This window comes from Oncorhynchus nerka, linkage group LG9b, assembly GCF_034236695.1.
Source record: "Oncorhynchus nerka isolate Pitt River linkage group LG9b, Oner_Uvic_2.0, whole genome shotgun sequence".
Lineage (NCBI taxonomy): Eukaryota > Metazoa > Chordata > Actinopteri > Salmoniformes > Salmonidae > Oncorhynchus > Oncorhynchus nerka.
The window spans coordinates 46,198,515-46,218,523 of NC_088424.1; the positions used below are offsets into that span (position 1 = coordinate 46,198,515).

At 45.3% G+C, this 20,009-nt stretch overlaps 1 protein-coding gene across 3 annotated transcripts in view; it reads right to left on the bottom strand.

The window, feature by feature from the left end:
- Positions 1-11,842: 11,842 nt before the first annotated feature.
- LOC115114788 (CTD small phosphatase-like protein) overlaps positions 11,843-20,009 on the bottom strand; it is a 49,840-nt gene continuing 41,673 nt past the window's right edge. For 2 of the 3 annotated variants that reach the window (XM_029643289.2, XM_029643291.2), the window contains 3 exons: positions 16,144-16,236; positions 13,512-13,697; positions 11,843-13,273 (listed from right to left, as the gene is read on the bottom strand). In XM_029643289.2, the coding sequence (XP_029499149.1) occupies positions 13,148-13,273; positions 13,512-13,697; positions 16,144-16,236 (405 nt within the window). In that variant the 3' untranslated portion in view covers positions 11,843-13,147. Of the gene's footprint in view, positions 13,274-13,511; positions 13,698-16,143; positions 16,237-18,244; positions 19,108-20,009 lie in introns of those variants that run through there. The other variant, XM_029643290.2, reaches the window with a different exon arrangement.

Sequence of the window (20,009 nt, forward strand, 5' to 3'; positions counted from 1 at the left end):
TGGTTTGGGACTAGACCAGAGGGAGGCGGGGCTAAGGGTCGGTCTGGGCCCAGAGGACATCCTCCTCTGGATTTTTGCAAAATAATTATAATTAGCTTATCGAATAGGCAAGAAGATTATCTGTAACAGTAGAACTCCATTTGAGTTTTTTGTACTGGTATTTTGGGGAATTGTGACAAATGAACAAGTTTATCAAACTATCACATCACAGGGATTATACAAACCATTGTTTTTGTATACTCAGTATTATTATAGTGTTAAAACACTTTTCATTTTGGATCGTTGTATTTTTTTTTTTTTTTTGTCCACCATTTATTTTCTGTGTCGTATAATGAGTTTATTTAAATCAAGGTATTCAAATGATAATTTTAAGATAATTCATTGAATGAACAGTATTTGAAACCAACAAACAGACAAGATATTTTTTTTTTTACAAAGAAGCACTTAGATGTTTCAGCTTTTATTGTTATGAATCAATATCCACGTTGTATACAGAGCATTCGGAAAGTATTCAGACCCCTTGACTTTTGCCACATTTTGTTACGTTACAGACTTATTCTAAAATGAATGAAATAAATGTTTTCCCTCATCAATCTACACACCCCATAATGACAAAGTAAAAACAGGTTTAGAAATGTTTGCTAATTTGATTTAAAAAAACAAAACAGAAATACCTTATTTACCCAAGTATTCAGACCCTTTGCTATGAGACTCGACATTGAGCTCAGGTGCATCCTGTTTCCATTGATCATCCTTGAGATGTTTCTACAATTGATTGGACATGATTTGAAAAGGCACAGACCTGTCTATATAAAAGGTCCCAGAGTTGACAGTGCATGTCAGAGCAAAAACCAAGACAGACAGATTTTTACCTTGTCAGCTCAGAGATTTGATCTAGCAACCTTTCGGTTACTGGCCCAACGCTCTAACCACTAGGCTACCTGCCGCCCCATATTTACAATGACGGCCTACCCTGGCCAAACCCGGACGACTCTGGGCCAATTGTGCGCCGCCCTATGGGATTCCCAATCATAGCCGGATGTGATACAGCCTGGATTCAAACCATGGACTGTAGTGATGCCTCTTGCACTTAGATGCAGTGCCTTAGACCGCCGCGCCACTCGGGAGCCCAATTCTTAAATTGAAGAAGATTGGAACCACCAAGACTCTTCCTGGAGCTGGCCCCCCAGCCAAACTGAGCAATAGGGGAGAAGGGCCTTGGTCAGGGAGGTGACCAAGAACCCAATGGTCACCATGACAGAGCTCCAGAGTTCCTCTGTGGAGATGGGAGAGCCTTCCAGACTATCTCTGCAGCACTACACCAATCAGGATGTTATGGTAGAGTGGCCAGATGGAAGCCACTCCTCAGTAAAAAGCACATGACAGCCCACTTGGAGTTTGCCAAAAGGCACCTAAAGACTCTCAGACCATGAGAAACAATATTATCTGGTCTGATGAAACCAAGATTGAACTCTTTTGTCACGTCTGGAGGAAACCTGGCACCATCCCTACGGTGAAGCCTGGTGGTGGCAGCATGATGCTGTAGGGATGTTTTTCAGCGGCAGGGACTGTGAGACTAGTCCGGATCGAGGGAAAGATGAACAGAGCAAAGTACAGAGGGCTCCTTGATGAAATCCTGCTCCAGAGCTCTCAGGACCTTTAGACTGAGGCAACGGTTCACCTTCCAACAGGACAATGACTCTGAGCACACAGCCAAGACAATGCAGGAGTGGCTTCAGGACAAGTCTCAATGTCCTTGAGTGGCCCAGCCAGAGCCCGGACTTAAACCCGATCGAACATCTCTGGAGAGACCTGACAGAGCTTGAGGATCTGCAGAGAAGAATAAGAGAAACTACACAAATACATCTGTGCCAAGCTTGTAGCATCCTACACAAGACTCGAGGCTGTAATCACTGCCAAAGATACTTCAAGAAAGTACTGAGTCAAGGGTCTGAAAACTTATGTAAACATGATCAGTTTTTTTTATTTGTAATAAACTTGCAAAAACATCTAATAACCTGCTTTTGCCTTGTCATTATGGGGTATTGTGCTGTCATTATGGGGTATTGTGCTGTCATTATGGGGTATTGTGCTGTCATTATGGGGTATTGTGCTGTCATTATGGGGTATTGTGCTGTCATTATGGGGTATTGTGCATAGACTGATGAGAACAAAAACAAATGGTATCCCTTTTAGAAGAAGGCTGTAACTTAACAAAATGTGGAAAAAGGTCAAGGGGTCTGAATAGTTTCTAAATGCACTGTATGTGATGTCAACCAAGTATAATATGTACATGTTTAATTTGTTCTGGGAAAATGCAATCTCTGATAAATTAAGAAAACAAATGAATTGTTTGTGCTATCAGTTGGTGTCAGTAATCCACAGTTAATCAAATGTTTTTTTATTCAACCGTTACTACCAAATATCTGTACTAATTATGAGCATCGAGTGTGGGGAAATGCACTCATGAAATATTATATTACTTACTGTGTTCCATGGGTCACGTAAGTATTAGACAATGTAGAGTTGGGTACCACTGACTCTAGTCGACAAAAACACATCAAGCTGGCACTGTGTAACCGTGTAGCTCCTCAACTCCCCACTCTGCCCTTAAGATTCTTCCTAATATGGAGTTGCCTCCCCCTCAATTAGTCGGGTCATGAACTCTTAGGTGTCCAAAGCGTTCCACGGGGATGGTGGCACGTGTTGATTCCAATGCTTCCCAGTTGTGTCAATGTGGCTCGATGTCCATTGGGTGGTGGACCATTTTTGATACATACAGGAAACTCAGCAGCGTTGCAGTTCTTGACAAACTGGTGTGCCTGGCACCTACTACCATACCCGGTTCAAAAAGGCACTTCAATATTTCGTCTTGCCCAATCACAAATAGGCCTCTACACAACCCATATCTCAAGGCTTAAAAATCCTTCTTTACACCAGTCTCCTCCTCTTCATCTTCGCCAGCGGAGGCTGCTGAGGGGAGGACGGCTCATAGTTATGGCTGGAACGAAGCGAATGGAATGGCATCAAACACATGGGAAACCTCGTCTTTCAAGTACTTGATACCATTCCAGCCATTACCATGAGCTTGTCCTCCCCAATTAAGGTGCCACCAACCTCCTGTGGTCTACACTGATCGAAGTGGATTTAACAAGTGACATCAATAAGGGGTCATAGCTTTCACCTGGATAGTCTGTCATGCAAAGAGCAGGTGTTGATAATCTTTTGTACTTATACTTAAATCGTCCGTCATTTAAGTGAAAACCGATTCAACTTGCCAAGGGCTTATCAATCAATTGAGAAAAAAAAAGTGCAAAAAAAACCACGACTTCTTATTTTCTTAAAAAGGTGCTTTATTGTGACAAGGAAGAAAATATGCTCCAAAATCATAATTACTGTAATAAATTTTTAAAAAAAACATTGTACAGCAATGTCCCTCTCTGACTTGCTGGGGTTTGAGAGACTCAGATGGAGTCACCACAGGGCCTGTAATTCAGTCTCACAGGAGGAGTGCTGATCTAGAATCAGTTTAACCTTTTAAAAATCAATAATCAACAAGAATGGGGACCTGATCCTAGATCAGTACTCTACACTAAATACAGGCCCAGATCTCTGTCACTTCAGTCTTCTCTGACGATCCTTTTGCTTCAATCAAACAATGTCTCGTCTAGCCTTACCTTAGCTTTAAACTGTTTAGCAATATATTAATCACAACTGACAAATCAATATCACAAGTCATGCCTGAAGGTATAGGTTGGTAGCGGGTAAGGGCTAGTATGGGTCGGTATGGGCTGGCAGGGGTTGGTAGGGGCCGGTATGGGTTGGTAGGGAACGGTATGGGTTGGTAGGGCATGAAATAAATATGCGGTATGAAGGTATGGGTTGTTAGGGGCCGGTATGTGTTGTTAGGGGCCGGTATGTGTCGTTAGGGGCCGGTATGTGTCGGTAGGGAACGGTATGGGTCGGTAGGGGCCGGTATGTGTCGTTAGGGGCCGGTATGGGTCGGTAGGGAACGGTATGGGTCGGTAGGGAACGGTATGGGTCGGTAGGGAACGGTATGGGTCGGTATGGGCTGGCAGGGGCCGGTATGTGTCGTTAGGGGGCGGTAGGGAACGGTATGGGTTGGTAGGGGCCGGTATGGGTCGGTATGGGTTGGTAGGGGCCGGTATGTGTCGTTAGGGGCCGGTAGGGAACGGTATGGGTTGGTAGGGGCCGGTATGGGTTGGTAGGGAACGGTATGGGTTGGTAGGGCATGAAATAAATATGCGGTATGAAGGTAATGGGTTGCAATTAACATTTTATTACAATTGAAAGACGGCAAAGAAATGTTGATAGTGTGGAGAGTACAGGGTGAAAACAAAAACATGGACACTCAAAAGTACACCAATTAGAAGAGAAAGTAACACAAATAATCTGACAAAGAATACCAACTGAACTTCCCTGTGAGTTGAAATCGGAGACTGGTAGAAGACTGTGTTAAACAAGGAGGTGTGTGATCGTGTGTGACTGAATGCAGTGTCTGACGCATCATACATACACTTAGTCTTCATGTACAGTAACTAATCATTCAAGGGGTTTTCTTTAATTAAAAAAATAAATAATTCTACATTGTAGAATAATAGCGAAGACGTCAAAACTATGAAATAACACATGCGGAATCATATAGTAACCAAAAAAGTGTTCAATCAAAATATATTTTATATTTGAGATTCTTCAAAGTAGACACCCTTTGCCTTGATGACAGCTTTGCACACTCTTGGCATTCTCTCAACCAGCTTCATGAGGTAGTCACCTGGAATGCATTTCAATTAACAGGTGTGTCTTGTTAAAAGTTCATTTGTGGAATTTCTTTCCTTCTTAATGCGTTTGATACAGTTGTGTTGTGAGAAGGTAAGGGTGATATACAGAAGATAGCCCTATTTGGTAAAACACCAAAGTCCATATTATGGCAAGAACAGCTCAAATATGCAAAGAGAAACGACAGTCCATCATTACTTGAAGACATGAAGGTCAGTAAATCCGGAAAATTTCAAGAACTTTGAAAGTTTCTTAAAGTGCAGACACACTATAATGAAACAGGCTCTTATGAGGACCGCCACAGGAAAGGAAGACACAGAGTTACCTCTGTTGCAGAGGATAAGTTCATGAGAGAGTTATCGGTCTCAGAAATGGCAGACCAAGAATGTGAGATTTTTGGTTCCAACCGCTGTGGTCTTTGTGAGACGCAGAGAAGTTGAACGGATGATCTCTGCATGTGTGGTTCCCACCGTGAAGCATGGAGGAGGAGGTGTGAAGCTGTGGGGGTGCTTTGCTGGTGACACTGTCAGTGATTCATTTAGAATTCAAGGCACACTTAACCAGCATGGCTACCACATCACTCTGCAGGGAAACGCCATCCCATCTTTGCGCTTAGTGGGTCTATCATTTGTTTTTCAACAGGACAATGACCCCATTTAACCAAGAAGGAGAGTGATGGAGTGCTGTATCAGATGGCCTGGCCTCCACAATCACCCGACCTCAACCCAATTGAGATGGTTTGGGATGAGTGAATGAAAAGCTGGTTGAGAGAATGCCAAGAGTGTGCAAATCTGTCATCAAGGCAAAGGGTGGCTACTTTGAAGAATCTCAAATATAAAATATATTTTGATTTGTTTAACACTTTTTTGGTTACTACATGATTCCATAGTTTTGATGTCGTCACTATTATTCTACAATGTAGAAAATAGTACAAATAAAGAAAAACCCTTGAATGAGTAGCTGTGTCCAAACTTTTGACTGGTACTGTAATGTGAGGTAAAAGAGTTCTGATTGAAAACGTAATTCAATAGATGTCATCACCAACACCTGTTTTCTCAAAGTGTGCTAGACTTGTTAGTCATCACAGAGAGAGAGAGAGAGACGTTACCGTGCTGAGAGAAGACAAATTAAAAACACCAGCTGGATAAAAATGGGTAAAATGGGCAACTTTTTCAAAACCAAATACTGACAAAGGTAACTAGAAAAATATCACAATGATATGAACAACAGTTTCAGAGAAGAGAGAAAAGAGAAGAGAAGAGAAGAGAAGAGAGAGAGCGAGAGAGAGAGGAAGAGAGAGAGGAAGAGAGAGAGGTGAAACCCAGTAACACTTTCTATTACACTAAAGGGCATTCATTGCATTACAAACAAGTAACATATTGAAAGCATGACACCCCAATCATCAGCAAGAATACACAAACATTATTATTAAAATGTCCATGTCAACAACCACAGGTTGACAATATGGTACACCAAGACCCCATAGGAGCTACCAACAGTAGCCTGCCTACCAAAATCACTGTGAAAACCTTAAGGTCTAAACACACTGTGCCAACCATTAAAAGCAGCGGGTGACCGTCCTATTGCCTCTGAACAGATCATCATTTTCTGTTCCATTTCTCCAACGAATCGCACCGCTCGTCGACACCCAGCAGGTGATCACGTGACCACCTGCTGCTTTTACCCATTGGTCAGGACATTGTGTTTCTTCCTGGTCTATGATGTTATAGCTAGACTAGATACCTTGGGATTCGTGACGGAGAATTGCTTTAAGGCATTATTACCATGCCGAGGTATCCTGCGGTCCTTTAGCAGTGCCCAGAGTGTTACAACAGAACCTGCATTCACTGTTCACACTCCTACACAATGAGATGGGAGAGACAGGAGTTTTCCCTAATCAGATCAGAGAGTCAAATCAATCAGCTTTTAGTTTCTTTGCATTCCATGTATGGAACAACCTACAGAGTTCTCTACAACAGGATGTCCATGTATGGAACAACCTACAGAGTTCTCTACGTCAGGATGTCCATGTATGGAACAACCTACAGAGTTCTCTACAACAGGATGTCCATGTATGGAACAACCTACAGAGTTCTCTACAACAGGATGTCCATGTATGGAACAACCTACAGAGTTCTCTACAACAGGATGTCCATGTATGGAACAACCTATAGAGTTCTCTACAACAGGATGTCCATGTATGGAACAACCTACAGAGTTCTCTACAACAGGATGTCCATGTATGGAACAACCTACAGAGTTCTCTACAACAGGATGTCCATGTATGGAACAACCTACAGAGTTCTCTACAACAGGATGTCCATGTATGGAACAACCTACAGAGTTCTCTACAACAGGATGTCCATGTATGGAACAACCTACAGAGTTCTCTACAACAGGATGTCCATGTATGGAACAACCTACAGAGTTCTCTACAACAGGATATCCATGTATGGAACAACCTATAGAGTTCTCTACAACAGGATATCCATGTATGGAACAACCTACAGAGTTCTCTACAACAGGATATCCATGTATGGAACAACCTACAGAGTCCTCTACAACAGGATGTCCATGTATGGAACAACCTACAGAGTCCTCTACAACAGGATATCCATGTATGGAACAACCTACAGAGTTCTCTACAACAGGATGTCCATGTATGGAACAACCTACAGAGTTCTCTACAACAGGATATCCATGTATGGAACAACCTACAGAGTTCTCTACAACAGGATGTCCATGTATGGAACAACCTACAGAGTTCTCTACAACAGGATATCCATGTATGGAACAACCTACAGAGTTCTCTACAACAGGATGTCCATGTATGGAACAACCTACAGAGTTCTCTACAACAGGATGTCCATGTATGGAACAACCTACAGAGTCTCTACAACAGGATGTCCATGTATGGAACAACCTACAGAGTCCTCTACAACAGGATGTCCATGTATGGAACAACCTACAGAGTCCTCTACAACAGGATGTCCATGTATGGAACAACCTACAGAGTTCTCTACAACAGGATGTCCATGTATGGAACAACCTACAGAGTTCTCTACAACAGGATGTCCATGTATGGAACAACCTACAGAGTCTCTACAACAGGATGTCCATGTATGGAACAACCTACAGAGTCTCTACAACAGGATGTTCTGGTGCCTCTCGGCAGTTCAACATGTTGAATGAGGACCAGTTCTCTACAACAGGATGTTCTGGTGCCTCTCGGCAGTTCAACATGTTGAATGAGGACCAGTTCTCTACAACAGGATGTTCTGGTGCCTCTCGGCAGTTCAACATGTTGAATGAGGACCAGTTCTCTACAACAGGATGTTCTGGTGCCTCTCGGCAGTTCAACATGTTGAATGAGGACCAGTTCTCTACAACAGGATGTTCTGGTGCCTCTCGGCAGTTCAACATGTTGAATGAGGACCAGTTCTCTACAACAGGATGTTCTGGTGCCTCTCGGCAGTTCAACATGTTGAATGAGGACCAGTTCTCTACAACAGGATGTTCTGGTGCCTCTCGGCAGTTCAACATGTTGAATGAGGACCAGTTCTCTACAACAGGATGTTCTGGTGCCTCTCGGCAGTTCAACATGTTGAATGAGGACCAGTTCTCTACAACAGGATGTTCTGGTGCCTCTCGGCAGTTCAACATGTTGAATGAGGACCAGTTCTCTACAACAGGATGTTCTGGTGCCTCTCGGCAGTTCAACATGTTGAATGAGGACCAGTTCTCTACAACAGGATGTTCTGGTGCCTCTCGGCAGTTCAACATGTTGAATGAGGACCAGTTCTCTACAACAGGATGTTCTGGTGCCTCTCGGCAGTTCAACATGTTGAATGAGGACCAGTTCTCTACAACAGGATGTTCTGGTGCCTCTCGGCAGTTCAACATGTTGAATGAGGACCAGTTCTCTACAACAGGATGTTCTGGTGCCTCTCGGCAGTTCAACATGTTGAATGAGGACCAGTTCTCTACAACAGGATGTTCTGGTGCCTCTCGGCAGTTCAACATGTTGAATGAGGACCAGTTCTCTACAACAGGATGTTCTGGTGCCTCTCGGCAGTTCAACATGTTGAATGAGGACCAGTTCTCTACAACAGGATGTTCTGGTGCCTCTCGGCAGTTCAACATGTTGAATGAGGACCAGTTCTCTACAACAGGATGTTCTGGTGCCTCTCGGCAGTTCAACATGTTGAATGAGGACCAGTTCTCTACAACAGGATGTTCTGGTGCCTCTCGGCAGTTCAACATGTTGAATGAGGACCAGTTCTCTACAACAGGATGTTCTGGTGCCTCTCGGCAGTTCAACATGTTGAATGAGGACCAGTTCTCTACAACAGGATGTTCTGGTGCCTCTCGGCAGTTCAACATGTTGAATGAGGACCAGTTCTCTACAACAGGATGTTCTGGTGCCTCTCGGCAGTTCAACATGTTGAATGAGGACCAGTTCTCTACAACAGGATGTTCTGGTGCCTCTCGGCAGTTCAACATGTTGAATGAGGACCAGTTCTCTACAACAGGATGTTCTGGTGCCTCTCGGCAGTTCAACATGTTGAATGAGGACCAGTTCTCTACAACAGGATGTTCTGGTGCCTCTCGGCAGTTCAACATGTTGAATGAGGACCAGTTCTCTACAACAGGATGTTCTGGTGCCTCTCGGCAGTTCAACATGTTGAATGAGGACCAGTTCTCTACAACATGTTCTGAATGTTGAATGAGGACCAGTTCTCTACAACAGGATGTTCTGGTGCCTCTCGGCAGTTCAACATGTTGAATGAGGACCAGTTCTCTACAACAGGATGTTCTGGTGCCTCTCGGCAGTTCAACATGTTGAATGAGGACCAGTTCTCTACAACAGGATGTTCTGGTGCCTCTCGGCAGTTCAACATGTTGAATGAGGACCAGTTCTCTACAACAGGATGTTCTGGTGCCTCTCGGCAGTTCAACATGTTGAATGAGGACCAGTTCTCTACAACAGGATGTTCTGGTGCCTCTCGGCAGTTCAACATGTTGAATGAGGACCAGTTCTCTACAACAGGATGTTCTGGTGCCTCTCGGCAGTTCAACATGTTGAATGAGGACCAGTTCTCTACAACAGGATGTTCTGGTGCCTCTCGGCAGTTCAACATGTTGAATGAGGACCAGTTCTCTACAACAGGATGTTCTGGTGCCTCTCGGCAGTTCAACATGTTGAATGAGGACCAGTTCTCTACAACAGGATGTTCTGGTGCCTCTCGGCAGTTCAACATGTTGAATGAGGACCAGTTCTCTACAACAGGATGTTCTGGTGCCTCTCGGCAGTTCAACATGTTGAATGAGGACCAGTTCTCTACAACAGGATGTTCTGGTGCCTCTCGGCAGTTCAACATGTTGAATGAGGACCAGTTCTCTACAACAGGATGTTCTGGTGCCTCTCGGCAGTTCAACATGTTGAATGAGGACCAGTTCTCTACAACAGGATGTTCTGGTGCCTCGGCAGTTCAACATGGCAGTTCAACATGTTGAATGAGGACCAGTTCTCTACAACAGGATGTTCTGGTGCCTCTCGGCAGTTCAACATGTTGAATGAGGACCAGTTCTCTACAACAGGATGTTCTGGTGCCTCTCGGCAGTTCAACATGTTGAATGAGGACCAGTTCTCTACAACAGGATGTTCTGGTGCCTCTCGGCAGTTCAACATGTTGAATGAGGACCAGTTCTCTACAACAGGATGTTCTGGTGCCTCTCGGCAGTTCAACATGTTGAATGAGGACCAGTTCTCTACAACAGGATGTTCTGGTGCCTCTCGGCAGTTCAACATGTTGAATGAGGACCAGTTCTCTACAACAGGATGTTCTGGTGCCTCTCGGCAGTTCAACATGTTGAATGAGGACCAGTTCTCTACAACAGGATGTTCTGGTGCCTCTCGGCAGTTCAACATGTTGAATGAGGACCAGTTCTCTACAACAGGATGTTCTGGTGCCTCTCGGCAGTTCAACATGTTGAATGAGGACCAGTTCTCTACAACAGGATGTTCTGGTGCCTCTCGGCAGTTCAACATGTTGAATGAGGACCAGTTCTCTACAACAGGATGTTCTGGTGCCTCTCGGCAGTTCAACATGTTGAATGAGGACCAGTTCTCTACAACAGGATGTTCTGGTGCCTCTCGGCAGTTCAACATGTTGAATGAGGACCAGTTCTCTACAACAGGATGTTCTGGTGCCTCTCGGCAGTTCAACATGTTGAATGGGACCACCTTGCTGAGGAATGTGACCGTTTTTTTATTGAAAATGTATTTGTAAATTGTTGAATTTGTATTTTGTAACGCGCCAAAATAAATTAATACAACAGGCCCTAGTAATAGCCAATAACAACAGGCCCTAGTAATAGCCAATAACAACAGGCCCTAGTAATAGCCAATAACAACAGGCCCTAGTAATAGCCAATAACAACAGGCCCTAGTAATAGCCAATAACAACAGGCCCTAGTAATAGCAGGCCCTAAATAAACAACAGGCCCTAGTAATAGCCAATAACAACAGGCCCTAGTAATAGCCAATAACAACAGGCCCTAGTAATAGCCAATAACAACAGGCCCTAGTAATAGCCAATAACAACAGGCCCTAGTAATAGCCAATAACAACAGGCCCTAGTAATAGCCAATAACAACAGGCCCTAGTAATAGCCAATAACAATGGGGCCAGAGTATTTCCTGATCAGGTCACATGGTATGGGAGGGGGGGGGACACTCTGCCCTAACACTGACCCAGGTTGAGTCTCCTGAAAGTTATTGCCCATGGTTACAGTACTGTTTCCGTGTGTGTCCTCAGGACTCAAGTCAGGCACTGTGGTGAGGAGAAACATGGCACTCTACCCATTAGAATACTGTACAACATCAGGACTGCATCCCAAACTACACCCTAACTCCAATGTAGTGCACTACTTTGGACCATGGTCAACAGTAGTGCACTAAATAGGGAATAGGGACGTTTGGGACGCACTCCAGATCACTGGAAACAATGAGAGGGATACCATGGCAACAGTGGACCACTGGGGGCGGGGGGGGATTTGTATGGGTTACCGCCTCCCGAAGGATATTTTTTATTTGTTGCTAGACTTATATCCATGTGCAGAAATAAAATGACTTGCATGCTAGTTAAAAACCAGCAGACTAAAATAATTAACTGGATTGCTAACAAAGTAGGATTCATTCACTTCAAAACATAACTGAATGGTATTCGTTAACTGGCAAAACTCCTTAAAATAGATTGAGCTAAACCCCTACTTAGATTTTAACAATTGAAATCACTTTTTGGCAAAAAGGAATAAAAGAAATACATTGAGAAATGTTGGCACAAATTCAACTATGGTTCAGGATGTTTTTCCCAAAATTCAGCCTAATAATTGCTATGTAGAAAGTTACATATTCCTTTGCTTCTTAAAACAAATTAACCATAATACACTATTCTAAGGTATAGTGAAGACAGCAAGATAAAGAGAAAATAAAACGCTTATAGGGTGTCAAAAAGAAGAGAATATAACATGTAACCAATACAAGGTATGACAACCTCCTAAACTTAACAGTGGTTTGTTATAAAGAATCATAGCGGTCTCCATTTTAAAGTATAGACAGAATTCAATAAAAAGACTGAAGAAGTATTCTGAAAATATGCCATGTACAAAATATCTCCTCATAACCACATTCAAACAAGGCACTTCATTCGGTAAGAAAAGGAAAACAGTAAATCACAGTCCTTTCAAACTACCAGACACTGCCTGATGCATAGCAACAATACAAGGACCTAATACTCAGACTGAATTTATCGGTTATCTTCACAACAACAAAAAACACATTTCCACACAAAATATAGATTTTTGGTTAAAAGTAACAACTCTGCCTGTTAGTCGGTGTCACAACAAAAGACTAGAGTTTCTTCCTTTGCGTCCATTCCCTCAAATCAAAAACGCATTCTGCCGCTCCATACAAATCTTCTAACCGATGATGTCACAGTCGAGCTTCCTGGTTCCGCCACTGTGCTCCATGGGAGTTGGAGTATTCTCCACTCTGACTACAGTGAGACCCCAGCCTCTAGGAGAGGATACCATAGCGGAGAGAGGTGCACTGTTTGGGGTGTCTGGTGTTGGGTTACACACTACAATCCACAGTGTGACTCCAGGTTGCCCCTAGGGGCCGGAGGCCGGGAAATCTGTCTAAGCCTGAGCGATGGTGTGTCACTAAAGAGGCAGAGTGAGAGAGAAAGAGAAGAGAGAGAGAGAGAGAGAGAGAGAGAGAGAGAGAGAGAGAAAGAGAGAGAGAAAGAAAGAAAGAGAGAAAGGAGGAAGATGGCGTTACCCTGGTGCTACCTGCCCCGGAGGTTCTGCAACACACCATACACCTCTTCCTCTCTGCTCAGGCCCTCGAAGAAGGGCAGCAGGTCCTGTAGCTCTGTGTCGCTTAGATCATCAAACCACGACTGGACCGGCACCTGAGGAGACAGACAGCACATACTGGTTCAGTTGGATCTACTGCTTTTGGTTCCGGCCCTGCACTAAACACACCTGATTCAAGTGATCAACGTCTAGATCAGCAGCTGATTAGAAGAATCGCGTGTGTTAGAGCAGGGCTGGAATAAAACCTGGCGGAGTCAGTAGCTCCAAAGGAAGATCACTAGGCCAGTGGCAGGAGAGTTGTCTGCCACAGACAGGCGTAACTAGCGAACTCACAGCGTTCTCGGGGTGGAAGATGTAGGAGGCAGGAGAGTTGTCCAGGATGATGACGTTACTGAGCTCTCTACCCAGCCTGCTTAGGTCCTTAACATAGTTCCCCCGGTGAAACACACATGACTCCCGGAACAGACGGGCTCGGAACACACCCCATTGGTCCAGAAGATCCGCCACAGGGTCAGCATACTGGACACACACAGGTCAAAAAGGTTACTACTACAGGTCAGGGGTCAGACATCAAAAGGTCAAAGAAGACACTGTACAGAGATGGAAGCAGGAAGCTCTGAAGCTACCGTGTTACAACTACCACTAACTAGCCTGTTAACGCAATCATGCTATCAAACCTTTGGCACGAAAAGGAGTGACATGATGGCACAAACAGACTGGTACCCAGGCTAGACTAGCACATCTTAGTGATTTAATACAGCTGCTTACTGACATGGTTGGTAGTCTCCGTAGGACAGGGAGATCCCACTACTGAAGGGTAGGAAACTTTGAAAATGGGAGACGCTCATTTACCACACAGACAGTTGACACTTGCCCAGACAGAGATCGGCTCAAAGAGATGGACAAGAGGAGGGAGTAGATAGATATTAACACAGGAAGAACAGAAGGGAGTAGATCGATATGAACACAGGAAGAACAGAAGGGAGTAGATTGATATGAACACAGGAAGAACAGAAGGGAGTAGATAGATATTAACACAGGAAGAACAGAAGGGAGTAGATCGATATGAACACAGGAAGAACAGAAGGGAGTAGATCGATATGAACACAGGAAGAACAGAAGGGAGTAGATAGATATTAACACAGGAAGAACAGAAGGGAGTAGATAGATATTAACACAGGAAGAACAGAAGACAGGAGGTGGGACAGAAGAAACAGAAACCAAAACAATGAGAACAGAGCCATGTCCCAAATGGCACCCTATTCTCTATAGTGGACTACTAGAGTATGCACCCTATTCCCTATAGTAGACTACTAGAGTATGCAAGCTATTCCCTATAGTGGACTACTAGAGTATGCACCCTATAGTGGACTACTAGAGTATGCACCCTATTCCCTAGAGTGGACTACTAGAGTATGCACCCTATTCCTTATAGTGGACTACTAGAGTATGCACCATATTCCCTATATTGGACTAGTAGAGTATGCACCCTATTCCCTATAGTGGACTACTAGAGTATGCACCCTATTCCTTATAGTGGACTACTAGAGTATGCACCATATTCCCTATAGTGGACTACTAGAGTATGCACCCTATTCCCTATAGTGGACTACTAGAGTATGCACCCTATTCCCTAAAGTGGACTACAAGAGTATAGACCTTATTCCCTATTGTAGTCTACAGATTATGCACCCTATTCCCTATAGTAGACTACTAGAGTATGCACCCTATTCCCTATAGTGGACTACTAGAGTATGCACCCTATAGTAGACTACTGGAGTATGCACCATATTCCCTATAGTGGACTACTAGAGTATGCACCCTATTCCCTATAGTGGACTACTAGATTATGCACCTATTCCCTGTAGTGGACTACTAGAGTATGCACCCTATTCCCTATAGTGGACTAGAGTATGCACCCTATTCCCTATAGTGGACTACTAGAGTATGCACCCTATAGTAGACTACTGGAGTATGCACCATATTCCCTATAGTGGACTACTAGATTATGCACCCTATTCCCTATAGTGGACTACTAGAGTATGCACCCTATTCCCTGTAGTGGACTACTAGAGTATGCACCCTATTCCCTATAGTGGACTAGAGTATGCACCCTATTCCCTATAGTGGACTACTAGAGTATGCACCCTATTCCCTGTAGTGGACTACTAGAGTATGCACCCTATTCCCTATAGTGGACTAGAGTATGCACCCTATTCCCTATAGTGGACTACTAGAGTATGCACCCTATTCCCTATAGTAGACTACTAGAGTATGCACCCTATTCCCTATAGTAGACTACTAGAGTATGCACCATATTCCCTATAGTGGAATAGTAGAGTATGCACCCTATTCCCTGTAGTGGACTACTAGAGTATGCAACCTATAGTAGTCTACTAGAGTATGCACCCTATTCCCTATAGTAGACTACTAGAGTATGTACCTGATTCCCTATAGTGAACTACAAGAGTACGCACCCTATTCCCTATAGTGGACTACACGAGTATGCACCCTATTCCCTATAGTGGACTACACAAGTATGCACCCTATTCCCTATAGTGGACTACTAGAGTATGCACCCTATTCCCTATAGTGGACTACTAGAGTATGCACCCTATTCCCTAGTGGACTACTAGAGTATGCACCCTATTCCCTGTAGTGGACTACTAGAGTATGCACCCTATTCCCTATAGTAGACTACTAGAGTATGCACCCTATTCCCTATAGTCGACTACTAGAGTATGCACCCTATTCCCTATAGTAGACTACTAGAGTATGCACCCTATAGTGGACTACTAGAGTATGCACCCTATAGTGGACTACTAGAGTATGCACCCTATAGTAGACTACTAGAGTATGCACCCTATTCCCTATAGTAGACTACTAGAGTATGCACCCTATTCCCTATAGTAAAGTACCAGAGTATGCCAGACAAGTGACAAAGGATTAGAGTTGTTGAAAGTACCTTTGCAAGACTAGCCGTGAAGAGAACACATTCAAACAGCTCTCCCATCTTCTGCAGGAACTCATCCACATGAGGTCTCTTCAGTACGTACACCTGCAACCACAGATTAATATAGGATGATTCAAAACACAAAAACATGTGTTTTATGTGAGAAGTAGGCATTGGTCTGAAGCAGGAAAATAAAGGAAATTCACATGAGCACCACAATGCCTACCCCACCCATGCTCTGCCAAGGGTTTACAGCACCACAATGCCTACCCCACCCATGCTCTGCCAAGGGTTTACAGCACCACAATGCCTACCCCACCCATGCTCTGCCAAGGGTTTACAGCACCACAATGCCTACCCCACCCATGCTCTGCCAAGGGTTTACAGCACCACAATGCCTACCCCACCCATGCTCTGCCAAGGGTTTACAGCACCACAATGCCTACCCCACCCATGCTCTGCCAAGGGTTTACAGCACCACAATGCCTACCCCACCCATGCTCTGCCAAGGGTTTACAGCACCACAATGCCTACCCCACCCATGCTCTGCCAAGGGTTTACAGCACCACAATGCCTACCCCACCCATGCTCTGCCAAGGGTTTACAGCACCACAATGCCTACCCCACCCATGCTCTGCCAAGGGTTTACAGCACCACAATGCCTACCCCACCCATGCTCTGCCAAGGGTTTACAGCACCACAATGCCTACCCCACCCATGCTCTGCCAAGGGTTTTCAGCACCACAATGCCTACCCCACCCATGCTCTGCCAAGGGTTTACAGCACCACAATGCCTACCCCACCCATGCTCTGCCAAGGGTTTACAGCACCACAATGCCTACCCGACCCATGCTCTGCCAAGGGTTTTCAGCACCACAATGCCTACCCCACCCATGCTCTGCCAAGGGTTTACAGCACCACAATGCCTACCCCACCCATGCTCTGCCAAGGGTTTACAGCACCACAATGCCTACCCCACCCATGCTCTGCCAAGGGTTTACAGCACCACAATGCCTACCCCACCCATGCTCTGCCAAGGGTTTACAGCACCACAATGCCTACCCCACCCATGCTCTGCCAAGGGTTTACAGCACCACAATGCCTACCCCACCCATGCTCTGCCAAGGGTTTACAGCACCACAATGCCTACCCGACCCATGCTCTGCCAAGGGTTTACAGCACCACAATGCCTACCCCACCCATGCTCTGCCAAGGGTTTACAGCACCACAATGCCTACCCCACCCATGCTCTGCCAAGGGTTTACAGCACCACAATGCCTACCCCACCCATGCTCTGCCAAGGGTTTACAGCACCACAATGCCTACCCCACCCATGCTCTGCCAAGGGTTTTCAGCACCACAATGCCTACCCCACCCATGCTCTGCCAAGGGTTTTCAGCACCACAATGCCTACCCCACCCATGCTCTGCCAAGGGTTTTCAACCACAATGCCTACCCCACCCATGCTTTTTTCAGCACCACAATGCCTACCCCACCCATGCTCTGCCAAGGGTTTTCAGCACCACAATGCCTACCCCACCCATGCTCTGCCAAGGTTTTTCAGCACCACAATGCCTACCCCACCCATGCTCTGCCAAGGGTTTACATCACCACAATGCCTACCCCACCCATGCTCTGCCAAGGGTTTTCAGCACCACAATGCCTACCCCACCCATGCTCTGCCAAGGGTTTTCAGCACCACAATGCCTACCCCACCCATGCTCTGCCAAGGGTTTTCAGCACCACAATGCCTACCCCACCCATGCTCTGCCAAGGGTTTTCAGCACCACAATGCCTACCCCACCCATGCTCTGCCAAGGGTTTTCAGCACCACAATGCCTACCCCACCCATGCTCTGCCAAGGGTTTTCAGCACACAGCTTTAACCTACTACAGAAGCTACTGTATATTGGTCTATTGCACTTCAAACAGTGTGTATGCAGGTTGTTTAGGATTCAAAACCTCTCAAACAGCCTAATCATCTAATTTCCTTGGTTTTTTCACCAGAAGGTGTAAAACACAACATTATAATACATCATAACACAGCAATACAAGTCAAATTAAAAAATACACAAAAATAACAAATGGCAACAGAAATAATGCAGTTGTTAGTATTTATTTAACATTAACAGCTGATTTTCCAGAGAGAAGCGAAAAAAAAAAAAAACAGAAACCCATTTAAGCCAATAAGGAGAAATCAGGGTAAATGTTCCAGCTCTCTTTTAACAAGACAATATGAGGAAAGAGGAAGTTCCTGGAAAATACACACAATAGTCACCATGTAGCCTACGCCACATACTGTGTCGTACAGCAGGTCAGCCACCAGGGGGAGACTCGTCGAGGCCTGGTGACAGACGGAGTAAACATCACGAGGCGATGGCGCCATCTGCTGGACGTGCCAGGCCACGACGGGTTCTCTGGCCAGGACTAATTGGGGCTGATTGGGGATTGGTGAGTAATCAAGGGCTGATTGCACACAAGCTGTTCAAGTCCCATAAAGCTGCCAGAAGGGCAGCACACTGGGAAGAGACTGGGGGAGGAAAGGACTCCTGTATATTTGGGGATGGTAACAGGAGTGAGTTCAGTGTTTGATCCTCACAGGAAACAGCCAGACCCGATCCCGGAGAGGGTCTCCTGGGGGATACCGTAAGGCCCAGAAGACAGGATCCCGGAGAGGGTCTCCTGGGGGATACCGTAAGGCCCAGAAAACGGGATCCCGGAGAGGGTCTCCTGGGGGATACCGTAAGGCCCAGAAGACAGGATCCCGGAGAGGGTCTCCTGGGGGATACCGTAAGGCCCAGAAAACGTGATCCTGGAGAGGGTCTCCTGGGGGATACCGTAAGGCCCAGAAAACGGGATCCTGGAGAGGGTCTCCTGGGGGATACCGTAAGGCCCAGAAGACGGGATCCCGGAGAGGGTCTCCTGGGGGATACAGTAAGACCCGGAGCCCAGAAGACAGGATCCTGGAGAGGGTCTCCTGGGGGATACAGATTTTTTTTAAAGTGTGTAGAGAGGTCGTGGCGCTCCGTCAATCAGCTGGTGTACGCATTTCAGGGAACACAATCCTCCCACCTTGCCATTAAGCAGCGTGTTCCTGGGATGTAGCGTAGGAGGTAGCGCAGTAGTACACACACACACCAGTCTCTGTCCAATGGTACTCAAAGATGCTCTTTTAACATCGTGTGTGTGTCGGGACTGTGTGTCAAAACTACGCACGGAAGAATGGTCGTAATGTCTCCTCCTAGAAGCGAACCCAGGACCTTCAGATCCCATGGCGACGACGTAAAAACAAACCCGGTCGTGAACGCATCATCTTGACACGATTTAAATGGACAGTCTGGTGATGACAGGAGACGTTTGTTGATCACTCACTACTGAGCATTTATTTATATTGCTTGGTAAAATGTTTTATTGTTGTCTAGAAAATAGTCACATTTATTTTACCTTTATTTAAACTAGGCAAGAACAAATTATTATTTTCAATGACGGCCTAGGAACAGTTGGTTAACTGCCTGTTCAGGGGCAGAACGACAGATTTCTACCTTGTCAGCTCGGCAGTTACCAGTCCAACGCTCTAACCACTAGGCTACCCTGCCGCCCCAAGTTAGCAAGCATGGCATTTTCTTTTAACTGCACAAAGGTCATGCAGGCAAGCAATGATGTTGGTGTTATTTAACCTGGGTGCACCTGTACCCCCCCCGGCTACTTTTTACTTGGATGGTGACTTCAGCTTTTCGGGAACACGTTGAAAAGTAACTTGACACAGTCAACGCAAATTTGGATTATTGTATTTTGTTTCTAATGCTAACGACCCTGTTAAAAATACGGTATGTGGTTCTCGGTAATGACCGAACAGCTCATGACGAGATGCGTGTGTTG